Source organism: Chiloscyllium plagiosum, unplaced genomic scaffold (genome assembly GCF_037043375.1).
Source record: "Chiloscyllium plagiosum isolate Xiang-an unplaced genomic scaffold, Cpla_swu_hap1 HiC_scaffold_6, whole genome shotgun sequence".
Lineage (NCBI taxonomy): Eukaryota > Metazoa > Chordata > Chondrichthyes > Orectolobiformes > Hemiscylliidae > Chiloscyllium > Chiloscyllium plagiosum.
In genome coordinates, this window is record NW_028270144.1 from 17,334,433 (window position 1) to 17,350,010 (window position 15,578).

The 15,578-nt window shown below is 39.9% G+C and overlaps 1 protein-coding gene across 1 annotated transcript in view; it reads right to left on the reverse strand.

Moving 5' to 3' along the window:
* The window catches only part of LOC122550484 (uncharacterized), a 57,437-nt gene extending 49,762 nt beyond the window's left edge, over positions 1 to 7,675 (reverse strand). The window contains exon 1 of the mRNA XM_043691264.2: positions 7,477 to 7,675. Coding sequence (XP_043547199.1) covers positions 7,477 to 7,567 — 91 coding nt within the window. The 5' untranslated portion in view covers positions 7,568 to 7,675. The remainder of the gene's footprint in view (positions 1 to 7,476) is intronic.
* Between the last annotated feature and the right edge of the window lie 7,903 nt (positions 7,676 to 15,578).

The following is a 15,578-nucleotide window of genomic DNA, read 5'->3' on the forward strand; positions in this document are numbered from 1 at the left end:
ATAACTGACCTCTCAGTTAACGTCACAAATAAGCTGATTAACCTGCTATTCATCTCATTGATCAAATATAAGACCATAAGATATAGGAGCAGAATTAGAGCTTCCAGCTTATCAAGTCTACTCCGCCATTTGATCATGGCTGATGTGTTTCTCAACCCCATTTTCTTGGCTTCTCCCCATAATCTTTGATCCCCTTACCAATCAGGAACCTATCTAATTCTGTCTTAAGTATACTCAATGACATGGTCTCACAGCCTTCTGCAGCAATGAGATCCACAGCTTCACCATCCACCTCTGGCTGAAGAAATTCCTCCTCATTTAAGTTCTAAAGGGTCATCTCTTCACTCGAAGTTGTGCCTCTTGCCCTAGTCTCCTCAGCCACTCTACCCAGGCCTCTCAGTAATCTGTAATTTCAATGAGATCCTCCTCTTCATCCTTCTAAACTCCAGAGTCCTCAAGCTCTCCTCATACAACAAGCCCTTCATCCCGGAGATAATTCCTACAAACCTCCTTTTGGATCCATCCTTGGATACAGGGCTCAAAACTGCTCACAATATTCCAAATGCCTTCAGACCAGAGCTTTATAGAGCCTCAGCAGTACATCCCTGCTCTTGTTTTACAACTCTGTCAAAATGAATGCTAACATTGTATATGCTTTCCAAACTGTGATCTAGCTGATGGAATCATGACCCACATAATGATGGCCTCCATTTTTGGCTGTGGTTCTGTGAATAGCTCTATTTCTGCTAAGACTGATGGTTAAGTCCCATTCTGATAATGTTCAATAATGTTCTAAGTTGACACTCCTCCAGTAAAGAGGTATTACTGACTTTCAGATGAGGTCTTAAACCCTGTGTGCCCTGATAGATGGATGCAAGAAGAGCAGGAGAGCTTGCTTTGATATCTCGATCAATATTTATCACTTTGCCAACATCATACAATAAAAGCACAGAGACTTGTTCATTATGACATTTTTGTTTGTGGAAGATTGCAATGTGCAAATTAATTAATTTTCTACAAAAAATATTTTTTCCCCATGTATCACAGACAAGGCCAACATCATCTCCTTGACTGTGTGAGTTACTGGTTCATTTCAGAGAGTGGTTAAGAGGCAACTGCTCTGCTGTGAGCCTGGAGCCATTTTCCTTCTTCAGAACATTTATAAATCAGACAGGTTTAATGACAGTTTAATGGAAACCATTATTGAAACTAGATTTTCAATTAATCAGATTATTAATTGTTACACCAGCAGCTATAGTGGGATTTGAACCCAAAACCCCAAAGTATTAGCCTGGATGTCAGGATTATTAGTCCAGTAACATTATGCTATCATCTCCCAAAGTAGTATGGTGTATTTCTGCATTGCGGTGATTAAGCAGCCTCTTAGGTTCAATATGAATCTTGGTGTAATGTCAAAAAAAAAAGACCAATATTAAAAATGAGACACGTGAAACCCTAAACTACTGTTCTGAATTGAGAACAAAAGTCCATTTCACGCTAATTGAACTTTCAACTTTCAACTCTGCAGCATTATTTTATACTTAATGGATTAATCAGCATTTTAACTGAGCAGGTTTTTAAGAGGGAAGGTTCACCTGCTGCAATAACTAGAAGATAACAGGTTTGGAAATTCATTTTTACCAGAATAATTCTGTCAATAACATTTCTCAGAAACAACTACTTAAGTGATTTTTTTTGGAATCTTAAACATTGCAATCTTAAACTTTAGAGCAGCAACTTTCCAACATTCACATCAGACTTCGTAAGATAATACCTGCTGTAGCTGAGGCACTGTTTACAAGGAAGTGTTAAATAGCTGATCAAAATAAACAAATCATTGATAACATTGAGTGTAGGGACTATGATCTTGACATTTGCAGTTGCTGTAAAAGTTGACAGCGTGGTTGATAGTGCAGAAGACTGCAGAAAGCTGAATTGTCTGCTCAGGTGCAAAGGCTGGTGTAGCTCTCTTTGGAGAGAAATGGGCTAAGGGGAATTCTAACATTTATTTCAAAATCCTGAGATGTGGGTGATAGTGACAAACTGTTCCCACTCATAAAGAATCGAGAATAAGAGGGCACAGACTTAAGACAGTTTGCAAAAGTAGCAAATGTGAGGTGAGAAAACAACGCTGATTATTTTCAGTCTGGAAAATTATTGCCTGGAAATATAATGAAAGCAGAGTCACTTGAGACATTCAAGGGGCATTAAACCATTATTTGAAGAGAAGCAATGTGCTAGGGTATGGTGAATAGGCAGGAGAACGGCACTAACTCAGTATGCTCATTTGAAGAGCCAGTACATACACAATGTGCTGAGTGGCTTTTTCTGTGTGTAATATTTCTGTTATTCAATGATTCTAAGGTGAGCAGAAGAGTGGCAAATGAAATTCAATCCAGTAAATGGGAGGTATTACAGTTGTGGAAGACTAACCAGGTGAAAACTGCATAAAATATTTATTTGGTCACGGCAGATGAACTGCTGCTTTCACCGCATTAAAGGAAGAATCTAGTCTAAATGGAAAGAGTACAGAGGAGAAATACATGGACAAGAATAAAGACAAGGGCATTGAGAACTGCAAAATTTCAGTTTGGAGGAAAAATTGAATAGTCTTGATATAGTCTTTTTTGGATCAGAGGAGACTGAATGGAGACTTAATTGAAATTTTAAAATGATGAGCGGCCTAAGTAGATTGGATATGAAGGACATTTTCCCCCAGCAATGAGTTCAATAACATACAAACATACCAACAACTAAATTCAGAACGGAACTAGACTGATCGAATTGTGGACTCAACTCCAGTTTCCTGCTCACTTCTGATATCTTTGTTCGTTAAAAACCTGTCTATCTCTGTCTTAGAAGTAGTCAATGTTTCTGCTTCCATTGCTTTCTGGAGAAGGGCATTCCATGGACTCGCAGCTCCTGTTAAGAGATAATATTCTCTTCAGGCTGAGTCTTATACTTTTTGGCTCAGTGTCGGTTGTGTCTTTGGAGAGTTTCTCGCTGTGAAGCCTAGTGATATCTCTCACTGTATTTCACCAAATGCCTCATTAACTACATACTTCATGCCCTGTGACTAGCCGTCCTCTAATTCTAGCCTCATCATAGCACATGGCATTCTCAGAACAACTCAGCACTGCAAAGGTATCCTACAGTGGACTGGCATTCCTGGTGCAAGCACTATCTTTAAAAATCTGTTGTGCATTGTCAGCTCCCCCACATGGTTCCTAACACCTTTCCCAGACATGATAGACAAAGGTAATTTCATACCCCATTTTGTGAGAAGGTCCTGGTCGATCAGATGGCTTAGAGGCAGGATGACTCTTATTTGATTTGATCTATAGTTGTTGCATGTACTGAGATACAGTGAAAAGTACTGTTTTGCTCATTTTCCAGGCAAAACATACCTAAATAAGTACATCAGGATAATAAAATAGAATGCAGAGTAACTACAGAGAAGATGCAGAGAAATATCAATTATAATATATGAGAAGTCCATTCAAAAGTCTGATTACGGCTTCACAGAGTCTTCTATAGCAATCTTCCCAGGAGACTAGGCAGAGGAGACTAGCTCATCTCACCAGACAATGTTATCCTGGTCAAAGGCTGGATTAATGCAGCCTCAGCTATCTGGACAATTACCTCAGACTCACTCTGCCTCTGCCACTGTACCTACCAAGGCTCATGGTCTACCACCCTTATTACTGCCTGCTACATTTTCCCCCACTTGCTGTCATCCACCCCACCAACACCAACACCAACACCAACACCAACACCAACACCACCCAATGGAGGAAAGTGTCCTTGCAGTAGCCTGACAATGATTGCGGCCAGTGCAGCCTGAGAGTGCAGCGGTGAAACGTGGCCAGTGCCCACAGAAGATGCAATGAGTGTCCAACATGGAGCTCCTTTGGAGCAAGTGCAATACTGAAATTGGCACAGTAGCTCAGTGGTTAGCATTGCTGCCTCTCAGCACCAGGGACCTCGGTTCAATTCCAGCCTCAGGCGACTGTCTGTGTGGAGTTTGCACATTCTCCCTGTGTCTGTGTGGGTTTCTTTCGGGTGCTCCGGTTTCCTCCCACAGTCCAAAGAAGTGCAGGTTAGGTGAATTGGTCAAGCTTAATTGCTCATAGCGTCCAGGAATATGTAGTGATGGGGTCATAATAGGGTAGGGGAATTGGTCTGGGTGGGATACTCTTCGGAGGGTCAGCATGGGTTTGTTGGGCCAAAGGGCCTGTTTCCACACTGTAGGGATTCTATGACAATACATTGCTCATTGGATATTCTATGACAATTGCTCAGCTATCCACACCAAGATTTTCAGCATCTAGTTTATTTGGCATGTTCAGTAAGATGGAAAGCTGCATATTAATGAGGTGAGACATGTCATTAATCAGGTTACGGAAAATCCCCTTTATAGGCACCTCATTGATGTCCATTAAGAAACTCGCTTCAATGCTTAGCACATGTATAAAGGATGCAGTGAGATGCTCCCCCCGATTGAGATAGGCCACAGTGGACACAAACCTTTTCATAGCACTCGTCATTGAGGCCTTGGTAAGATTTGTCCCTTCATCTCTGCCTTAAATAGGAATCCTTTATTTTTAACTGTGTCACCAGTTCCAGTCTCTCTCACAAGGGGAAACATTCTCTCAGCATCCATCCTGTCAACTCCCCCATGATCTTCAAGAAGATCATTACTCTTGAGTCTAAATGATACAGAGCCAACTTGTCCATAAAATAGCACCCTCATTTTGGGAATCTGGAACCTTCTGTTAACTCCCTGTAAATTAATCATATCATTTCTTAACTAAGGCACCAACATTATATACAGTACTTTAGATGTGGCCTTACTTTATGCTCAGAAAAGTATTAAAAACCCTTCTTTTTATATGTCATTCTTCTTGCAGTAAATGACAACATTCATTTGCTGTCCTTCTAGGCTAACATTTTCTGATTCATACCAGAAAGCCCAGGTCCCTCTCTACCACAGAGTTCTGGGATCTCTGAAAAAAAATGCTGCTTTTCTATTTGCCCGGCCAAAGTAGGTAGGTTCAATTTGTCCACATTGTATATCAGGATTTAAGCTATCTATATCCCTTTGCAGATTCCTTATGTTTCTTTACAGCTTATTTTCCTAATAATCTTTGTGTCATCTGCAATTTTAACAACCATACATTTAGTCTCTTCATCTAAGTCATTGATATAGATTGTAAACATTTAAGGCCTAATACCTGCAGCACTCCATTCAGCACATATTGCCAACCTGACAATGACCCATTTATATCTGCATTCTGTTTCCTTTCAGCTAACCAAATATCTATCCTTATCAATGCCTCTATTCTTTGAGTTCCCATCTTCTGTAGTAACTTTTGATGTCGCACCTTGCTAAGTGCCTTTTGGAAATTGAAATACACCACATCCACAAGACCTTTCATCCACATTGCTTCTGTCCAAACACAATTCCCCTCTCACAAAGCCCTGTCTGATTGAATTGAGATTTTCTAGGTGCTACAAACACCTTAACAATAGATCCTAGCATATTTCCTGTGACAGATATTAAGCTAACTGGCCGATAGCTTGTGATTTCCCTTTTTTTCTTGATTATCTGATATTCACTATTTTTCAATCTGATGGGGACTTTCTAAAATCGAGGGGATTTTGGAAATTTAACCAAGCAAAACTATGAGTTCATCAGGCACATCATTTAATACTCTTTGCTGATGTCCTTTAGGAATTGGAGACTTGCCAGGTTTTAATTTTAATGATTCTCTCAAAACCCATTCCTGCTGATTTGCAATTGTTTTAAGTTCCTCTTTCAAAGTTCACAATTCTTTCTGGCATGCTAAATATTTGTTCAGTTTGTTTGAAATTATGCGTAAGAGCACTTCTGAATAAAAAAACCATAAAATTTAAATAAAACAAATCAAAAATAAAGGGAGTGGCTCTTATGGTGCACTGACAGTGTTCCCACCTCTGAGCCAGGAAGCTTGATTTCAAGTCCCACTTATTCCAGAGGTGTGTAATAACATCTATGACCAGGTTGATGAGAAAATATCTAAAAGTAGGGAACAGGTCTGACACTGGGTATTGGGTAGCAATCAATAAACTCCCCTGAAATGGAAAAGGTATTTATGTCTTGGTTTATAATCTATTAACAAAGCCAGCTCTTTTGCTGGATCAGTCAGTTCTGATCTCATTTACCTTCGCCTTCCCTGTATAATTTATGTTTTCATATTAAGTACCAATCCATATCCTCTTAAAATTAGGTTGCAAGTGCCTCCATTCCAATTGTCCACTTTATGATACTTTTCTTCCATCTGTCCCTTTAGTCTTGAGTGATATCCCTCAGACTGATTGAATGAGCTGAGTTTTTTTTCCTGATAACCAGTCTGAGATGAATGATTCTAGTGAAGGATTTGATTTGCAATCAATACTTTGAGGAGTGTATAGAGGGGATTCACTGGGATGGCTGTACGGATTTCACATACGTGGACAGATTAGAAAAGCAGGAATTGTTTTCCTTCTTGCAGAGAATGCCAAGAGGGGACTTAATGTTCAAAATTACAGAGGGGATTGATAGAATAAATAACGAGAAACTGTTTCCACTAGCAGGGTGGACATTAAATAGAGAATGCAGATTTAACTTGAAAAACTGACAGGAAGAAAGTAGGAGAATGTTTTATGTTGCCATTTATGTTGTGGAATGTATTGTCTGAAAGATTGGGAGAAGTAGATTCAACAGCAAAGTTCAAAAGGGAGTTGGGCACAGACTTGAAAAGGAAAGGTTCGTGGGGCTATGAGGGAAGACCACGTGGACTTCGACTAACTGGACAGCTTGTTCAAAGAGCCAGCGCAGACCCAATGGGCTGATTCACTTTGTTCCGAGCTCTGTTGAAAGTCTAGAGCTTCTGAAGACCTGCTTTCTGTTTATTTGATAAAGAGTTTTTTAGTAGTCTTCTCCTAGATTAGAATTACTCTATACTGAATCCTTTCATCTTCTACCATAAAACAGTCATTAAAAATTATAATAATCTAAAATGATATTGAGCACAATCTACCGAAGAATGAATAGTGTATAAGATACATTGTTGATACATTTAAATTGCGAACAGCATTTACTTGCAAATAATCTCCAACTAGTGTTAACAGTATATGCCAACTGTCTGTCTAACAAAAACATGGATAATTGAACTATCTATGACATTAAACCATTCTCGAAATATTAAGTGCACATTAAAATTTAACACATTCCTGTCTTAACTGTGATCAGAGTTGAAAAATGTGTTGCTGGAAAAGCGCAGCAGGTCAGGCAGCATCCAGGGAGCAGGAGAATCGACGTTTCGGGCATAAGCCCTTCTTCAGGATCAGTTCAGGTTGTGATTGATGGCGCATGTTTCAATAGAAAAAGTTCCTTACTAAACTACTCGATAATTTGTAGTACCACGCTGTACAGCAATTCGATGTCTCTCTTACCTTCTGAATATACGGCAACAGAAAGAAAGGCAGCTAGGACAAAAAACGTTTGAGTTCTTGTACACCGCGTCATTCTCCACTGAGTAGTCATTTACCCATCAAAACAAGTGACTTGGACAAGGTAAAGAAACACGCTCGGCTCTCAATGTTTATCATAAAGTGTTCAAGGAATACAAATGACATCCTGTGAAAGCAGTTCTGATCTTGTGTCTGTCACAATTCTAACATCATGTGAGTGAGCCGCCTGGCAACCATTCTACCGAACCAGAAGTGACGTAACTCTGTGGTTAGTTATGTGAACAGATGTGCTTCAGATTTTACTGATAACATTACAATTATATTCAGAGTGTTCATTCTGGTTAGGATTTATTTGTTCATGAGCTGGCAAACTCTTCATCTCTTTCTTGCTGACTTTTATCTCCAAAATTATACTTTATTCAAAAAATTGATGTTGGATATGACCCCATTCAAAGCTGACATTACATGAGGTGCCAAAACACATCTGTTCTTTTCAATGTTGTATGTTACTCATTACACTTACAAATACCGTCAATATTTATAATTTTTATTATGGGCAAACATACAGCCTGAGGTATTTTACTCATTTTTCAAAACCCTCTGTGCACAGGGCCTTTCTAAGTGACCTTTCCCAATGTGCCAATGCATTGGCTGCCCCAAGCTTCAAGTGAGTCCCTCAGCATTCCTGTTGGAATGCGCAAAGCTGCAATCCTTGGTTGTGGACAAATCTTTGCGCTGGAAGATCAGTAAGTTTCAAACAGACCAAAAATAGTCTTCCAGCAAGCTGATAACTCTCCAGCACAGTTGGTGTTGTTCTCCATGTGTGGCCCTGGGAACAGCCCACAGAATGCAGAGTCCTGAGCTGCTGAGCTGATCAGAATAAAACATGACAGAAACTGTGGCATTTCTCTAAAACACATCCCAGAAGGAAATAGGCAATAGTCTCATCTCCAGCACAGTTCCCTTCAGAGGGTGAATGGAGATAGCTTAGATCTCTCTAGCCTTTAATCCCTTGTCTAAAACAAATTGATTGACCTGGGATTTTAAATTATTAATTGACCAACTATGCGTGAAGATGTGTTTCCTTGCATCTCTCTAGTAATGTCCTGGCTCCAGTTTAAAATTTATGCCCTCTTCTTTTCCAATTCTCCACCAGCACAAGGGTTTTTTATTTTCTGCATCTACCCTATTAATTCCTTTCCAAATATTAAGCACCTTAATCAAATCTGCCCTTAGTCTTCTATATTCCAGAGAATTACAAACTTTATAGAGTTTCTCATCATAATCTGAAGCCCAAAACCCTGATTGCATTCTCTGTAAGACGATAAGACCATGAGATATATGAGCAGAATTAGGCCATTCGGCTCATTTTGTCTGTTCCACTAATAGATCGTGCCAGATACATTTCTCAGTCCCATTCCCCTGTTGTTTCCCCTTAATCCTTGATGTCCTTGCAAATTAACTGTCTATCTCTGTCTTAAATACACTCAATGACCTGATCTCCACAGCATTCTGCAGCAATGAGTTCCACAGATTAACCACCATCTGCCTGAAGAAATTCATCCTCATCTCTGTCTAAAGGGTCATCCCTTCACTCTGAAACTGTGCTCTCAGATCTTAGTCTTTTCTATTAGTGGGAACATCTTCTCCGTGTCCACTTTATCCAGCCTCCCAGTACTCTACAAGTGGAAAGTTTGCCCCTTTCTAAACTTCATCAAGTATACAGCCAGAGTCCTCAACTGTTCCTCATATGAAAAACTCTTCTTCCCCAGCATCATTTTGTTAACTCTCATGTGGACCCCCATCGAAGGCCAGCACATCCTTCATTAGTTACAGGGCCCAAAACGGCTCACAATATTCCAAATGCAGTCTAACCAGAGCTTCAAAGAACCTAGTGGTATTATCCCCAATGTGGAATGAAATGGGAAAAGGACTGTTTAAAAATCAAGGATTATGTGCAGCACTATTTACAAGGAAATTATTGACAATCATTTGAGTCATGTTTACATTGCTGCTTTGTTCAAGCAGTAGCGGAGTCTGTTTGTAGACAGATCAGCACCGGGGGCTGTTCACAGGTAACAGCTGGCTTGATCAATCATATTTTGATTTGTTTTGGTTTTAACAAAATGGTCTCCATCTGAAGCTTATGTATATAATGCTGCAGATTTTGCTTTAACAATAAAATAGAAGTTTATCATCAAACAAATGAAGATAGATTGAATTAAACCTAACTATCTACTGAGAATAGAATTTCAAAGATTTGTAGTACTCACACCCCATGGTCTTACACCTTGGTAGATTTAGGTCACGTTAATGTCAACTTTTTGACTGGATCTACAGATAGCTTCTTCATGGAGCTACACTCAATCTAAAAGGTACTGAAGTTCAAGTAATCTCTTCAGGGTTGAATCCCAACATTTCTGGTCTGGGACTAAGACTAACTCTTCTCACTAAGTCACCCTAGTTTACTAAATATCCTTCCCTTCTCAGGAGTACTGGTCTTTACAGCCATCCTCACATAAGATCTTAACAATGCTATTCAGAACTCCAAATGAAACTGTAAGCAAATGACTCCCTCTCTAAGCTAAGTGTGTTTCCCTTAAGCTTAAAAAGAAACAATTTCCAGAAGTTTCTCACAAACATTGAGACCATGTTATTTACCTTGCCGGGTCAGAAAACCCATTCACTCTAAAGTCAGGCCTCAAAATCTGTTTTCAAATAAATCACCATGACTACAGGAATACTTATAAGTTCTTCAAACACACAAAATGGATAATAACTCAAAAGCCAGAAACCCAATCATTTGCATCATAAAAAAGAGGTTCAGCTGGCAACAAGTAGCTGATTGGTTGATGGAGTTATGACCAGTTGTGGATGACAAAGGCCATTCTCTTATCTATCAACATCTGGTCATTTTATGCTCCTAACTGTATTACTTACTGTACCACCAATCTTTGTGTCAATGGCAAGGTGCTCCCATGCACTCACTGCCCTTGCCTTTGTAGTGTAGGACACTGTTGCATTGCTGACTTCTAGTCCATGAAGATGATTTGTCTGAATTCATTCTCCCATTATTAAGTATTATAATCGACACAGTGAATGTAGCCCTATGGTTTAATAGCTGCATCCATATTCCCAATACACAATCTCATCTCGTAAAGCTCTGTGGTGGGAGTACAGGAGTAAATAGTGGTAAATGTTTAAAACTCTGAACCATACCTTTGTCATCTGTAGATTTGACTGTTCCAGTTGACACTTGGCTAGTCACTTATATTTTACCCTCTATTGACTAATCCAAATCTCTGCTACCTATTTCCCTTCCTTATGTTCCGTATCACTATGTGCACTCTGAACTCATTTGGCATGTGATCAAAGAAAACCTTGATGTTAAAATTGTCATCCTTGATTTCAAATTGCTCCCTTACCTCACTACACCCTCTCTCTTTCACCTCCCCTACCCTCACAATCCTTGGAGATTCTGCACTTGTCAGATTCTGGCCTCTCGAGGCATCCCTAATTTTAATTGCTTTACAGTTGACAGCCATATCATCAACTGCCTGGACCCTAAGCCCCTCCTCCTCTGTATCTCTAAGACCCTCATTCTTTGACAAAGCTTAAGGACAAAAGTTCTAATGTTATTAGATTTAGATTCCCTACAGTATGGAAACAGGCCCTTCAGCCCAACAAGTCCACACTGACCATCCAAAGAGTAACCACCCAGACCCATTCCCCTACCCTATATTTACCCCTGACTAATGCACCTAACAATATGGGTAACTTAGCATGGCCAATTCACCTGACCTGCACATATTTGACTTGTGGGAGGAAACCCATGTAGACACAGGGAGAATGTGCAAACTCCACACAGACAGTCACCTGAGGCAGGAATTGAACCTGGGTCCCTGGTGCTCTGAGGCAGCTGTGCTAACCACTGAGCCACTCAAATCAGCGCTATCATAGTTCGGCTTTATAGTCCTTCTGTGAAGCACCCTGAGCTATTTCCTGATATTAAAGTTGTTTTTTAAACATGAAATATTATTGTTGTTACATGTCGATGTGTTCTTAGCCCAGGCTGCACTTGCAGTGCCATTAAAACCTTACTTCTGTTAAGATTCTTGAGCACCTCTATCTGATCAAAAAGGATAAACTGGTAAAACAATTTTGAGATGTAAACATTTCTACACACAGCATGGATCAAAGTGAAAACCACAATAAAGTGCAATAGTTTGCAAAAGGACACAATGATGTTTAAGAGCTGCAATGATATGAAAATAGGCCTGTTATTGTGTATGAACCATTTGTCAGGTTGCGATCTCAGCAGCACATCTGTCAAATTACAGGCACAGGGCAGTTACTGAGGTGCACATCACATCCATTCAAAAGAAGCCATGCTTTTTGTTTATAGTCTACCTCCTACACATTTTCCACTAACCCATAGCTAATAGTCGGGAAAGTTATACACAATGTTCACCTGTTACCACACCCTTATCATTTAAATCACACATTGTAAACTTGCTGTGGAACACCCCACTTTCCTCAGAACACCTACACACATGTTTGTGGAGGCAAGTCACTCACTCAGACACACACACAAACAAATATTGATACAAGCAAATAAACACACTGAGACACAACCACAGACACATCACATATCATGGGGCATTTATAATGTCCTTGTCCATCTTCAAACTTTAATAATTGTGCAAACTAATGTCACAAATTTTAATTTAAGCAAGAGAGTATCATTCATAATGTTGTTTAAAGTTATTGCATTCAGTTGCACATGCATGCATACACAAATACACACATGTGTTGATACACATATGAACACACATATTCACATTCACACTTAAATATACTCAAACATTCACAACAAGCTGAGAGATACAATGTGTTGGTACCTTATCAAAAGTCTCTTGGAAATGCAAATCTATAACATCTACTGGTTCTGTCTTATCTATTCTGCTTGTTACCTCCCTAAAGAATTCTAGTAAATTTGTCAGGTGTGATTTTCCCCTTCATGAAGCCACACCCACAGTACTGCAATTACATCTTTTTATAATTTTCCCAATAACAGAGGAGAAACTAATGGCCTACAATTACTTATTTTGGTCTCCTTCCTCATTTTGAATATAGATATTATATTACACTTTTCCAATCTGCTGCAATTTCTCCAGAATGTAAGGATTCTTGGAAGATTATTATCAGTGTATCCACTACCACTATAACTACTTCCTTTAAAGTCCTAGGATACTTCCAGGGGACTTATTGGCTTTAGGTCATATTAGTTGTCTGAGTTTATTTGTTTAGTGCAACACAGATGTCTTGGCATTGCCATATAAGCAGACATGGTCCTTTGCTGCAAGGGGACAATTGTCCACCACACCATCACCTGCAAGGAACAAAGGAATGGATTAAGATATAAGCGGCTTGTTCAGCTGTTAGTACTGGTGGAGGAAAGGTGCACCAAGTGAGTGAGTGGGAAGTGCAAAGAATGCTTAATAGTCTGGGGGCGGGGTGGCGTAATGGGATAGGTGAGAGTCATTGAGGGAAGATGCTGCATACAGTAGTGAGTCTCAATGGAAGCTGGGCGCAATGCCAGGGTTAGTGAAGGTGAGGTAGGAGCAGAGGTGAAGGTGTTGGCATTTACCTTCTGGAGCACAGAAGGTCATTGACCTTCCTGCACTGCTGGATGTCTTCCAGACTGTGGAAAGTTCCCAAATGGTAACTTTGGATCAGGTGGTCAGGGTACTGGTCTCATTATGGTGGCCCTGGGGAAGAGGATGGCCCTTTTCCCACCATCCACCACCCAGCAGGTTCCTCTCCACGTACTCGGATGCCAGTTTGCTTCTGTTGGCCATTTCCTGTGGACTTTATGCATTCAAACTGTGTCTGGTGATTCTTGGTGGGGAGCATTTGAAATGGTATGCAGCTGGGGTTTGAACACGGTGCCTGCAGCGTGACTGCCATATGTGTCCAGCACCAGTGACCCGCTCTACTTCCGCTGAGAGTAAGAGTGTGTGAGAGGCGGTGCTGTGGGGGCATGGTACAGACTTAGTGAAGTGAGCAGCATGCAATAGTGTGAGAAAATACGCAAGAGCTCATGGAATCAAACCCTCCATTAAACTCCCCAAAATTGACACGTTGCCAAATTTTAGCCCATTCTTTCCACATCTACCTTGTCAAGGTCATATAAGATCTGATTCATCAATCAAATCACCCCAGTGCTGTTCTAAACTCCAGTGAAAACAACCTTGGCCCGTCCAATCTTTCTTCACCAGACTACCTGCTCTTTCTAGGTATCAATCTAGTAAACTGTTGAACCATCTTCAATGCATTTACTTCCTTCCTTGAATAAGGAGACCAAAACTCTACGCAGTATGCAAGATATGGTCTCACCAATGTCCTGTATAACCAAAACATTACAGTCTTTATTTTATATTCAATGCCTCTTGTAATAAAGGATTGAGTTCCGTTAGCCTTCTTGATTCCTTTCTGTACCTGCATAATAACTTTTAACAACTTATACTCTAGAAGGTCTCAATCCTTCTGCACCTCAGAATTCTGTATACATTCTCCATTCGATTCATACTTTGCTTTTTTTATTCTTCCTGCTGAAAGGAAAAGCTTCAAGTTTTCCCACATTATGCTCTATACGCTAGATTTTTGCCTAGTCACTCATTCTACCTGCATCCATTTTTGCTATATCATCTTCATGACAGAATTTCCTACCTATCTTTCCAGACCTTTACCATGTCCTTAATCTCCTCACCTTAGTCATTGATATAAATTGCAAAACGTTGAATAGATCCCTGCAGGATCCCACTCATCACATCTTGCCAATCTGAAAAAAGGCTCACTTATACACACTCTCAGTTTTCTGCCAGCCAGACTATCTTCTATTCATACTTACATGTTACTTCACTCCCCCTACATCATGAACTCCTAATTTGCACAATAACCTTTTATGTTTGTTATGGACTAGGTCAGACCACTCAAAACATTCTTAAACAGGCAGTCCAGACCATAACTTTGCAATTTGTTTCGGTAAGTGTACAGTGAAAATTACCCGGAGTAAGTTAGCGAGGTTAACTATCAGGTTTAAAACAGACAAAAAATGTATTCACAAAATTACACAATGCAACACGAAGAACAGAATAAGGAACCCCTACAGAACTCAGTCTATCCAAACTAGACTTAAGTATGTTGTTCTGAACATACACAACAGTCCCAATAAACAAACCCCCTTTAACACACAGTATGAAAAAGGGTCAGATGTTCACAGGTTGAAGTTAGAAGGGCAGAGAGAGAGAGTTTCCACACAGCTCAGTGTTGAACTCCCAACCAGTTCTGAACTGAACTAAACTGCTCATCTAGAGAGCTGACCACTCCCCTTTCATTATACAGGTCGATTCGAAAACATTACCACTTTGACCTGAAGTCTCATCTGTTTACATATAAACAAAAGGCCTCTCAAAATCCTTTTCATCTCTGTACCAATCTGGTCTGATCGAAGCCCGGCCTGGTTTATAACCCCTATGAATAAAATCAAGGACAGAGTCTCCTTGATCCAAGGAACAGCTTATAGGAATAAAAAGGACTAGCTTTGTGACACCTTTCCCCTTAAAAAAAAGAACCATTAATATGAAAAGATGGCTTCATTTTTAACCCTTCAAAAACCCAGTTAGTGGTCTAAAACACACACATACACTACTACCTATAAAAATACAAACATGCATAATCACATGCAAATTCAGGCCATGGCACACCCAACACCAAACGCCCTTATATCTCAGTCGAGTCTCAATAATGCATCAGCAATCACGTTTTCACGACCTGCCACCTGCACAATTGTCAAATTGAGTAGCTGCAACAACAAGCTCCATCTAAGCAGTCTGTCATTTTTGTCCTTAAATGTTTCCACAAATGTCAATGGGTTATGATCAGTGTATATGATTGTCTCAGATGCATTGCTGGTAATATAAACACTGAAATCTTATAATGCCAACACCAAGCTTAAAGTCTCTTTCACAACCGTTAAATATTTCTGTTGATGATTGTTCAAATTCCTGGAAAAATACCCA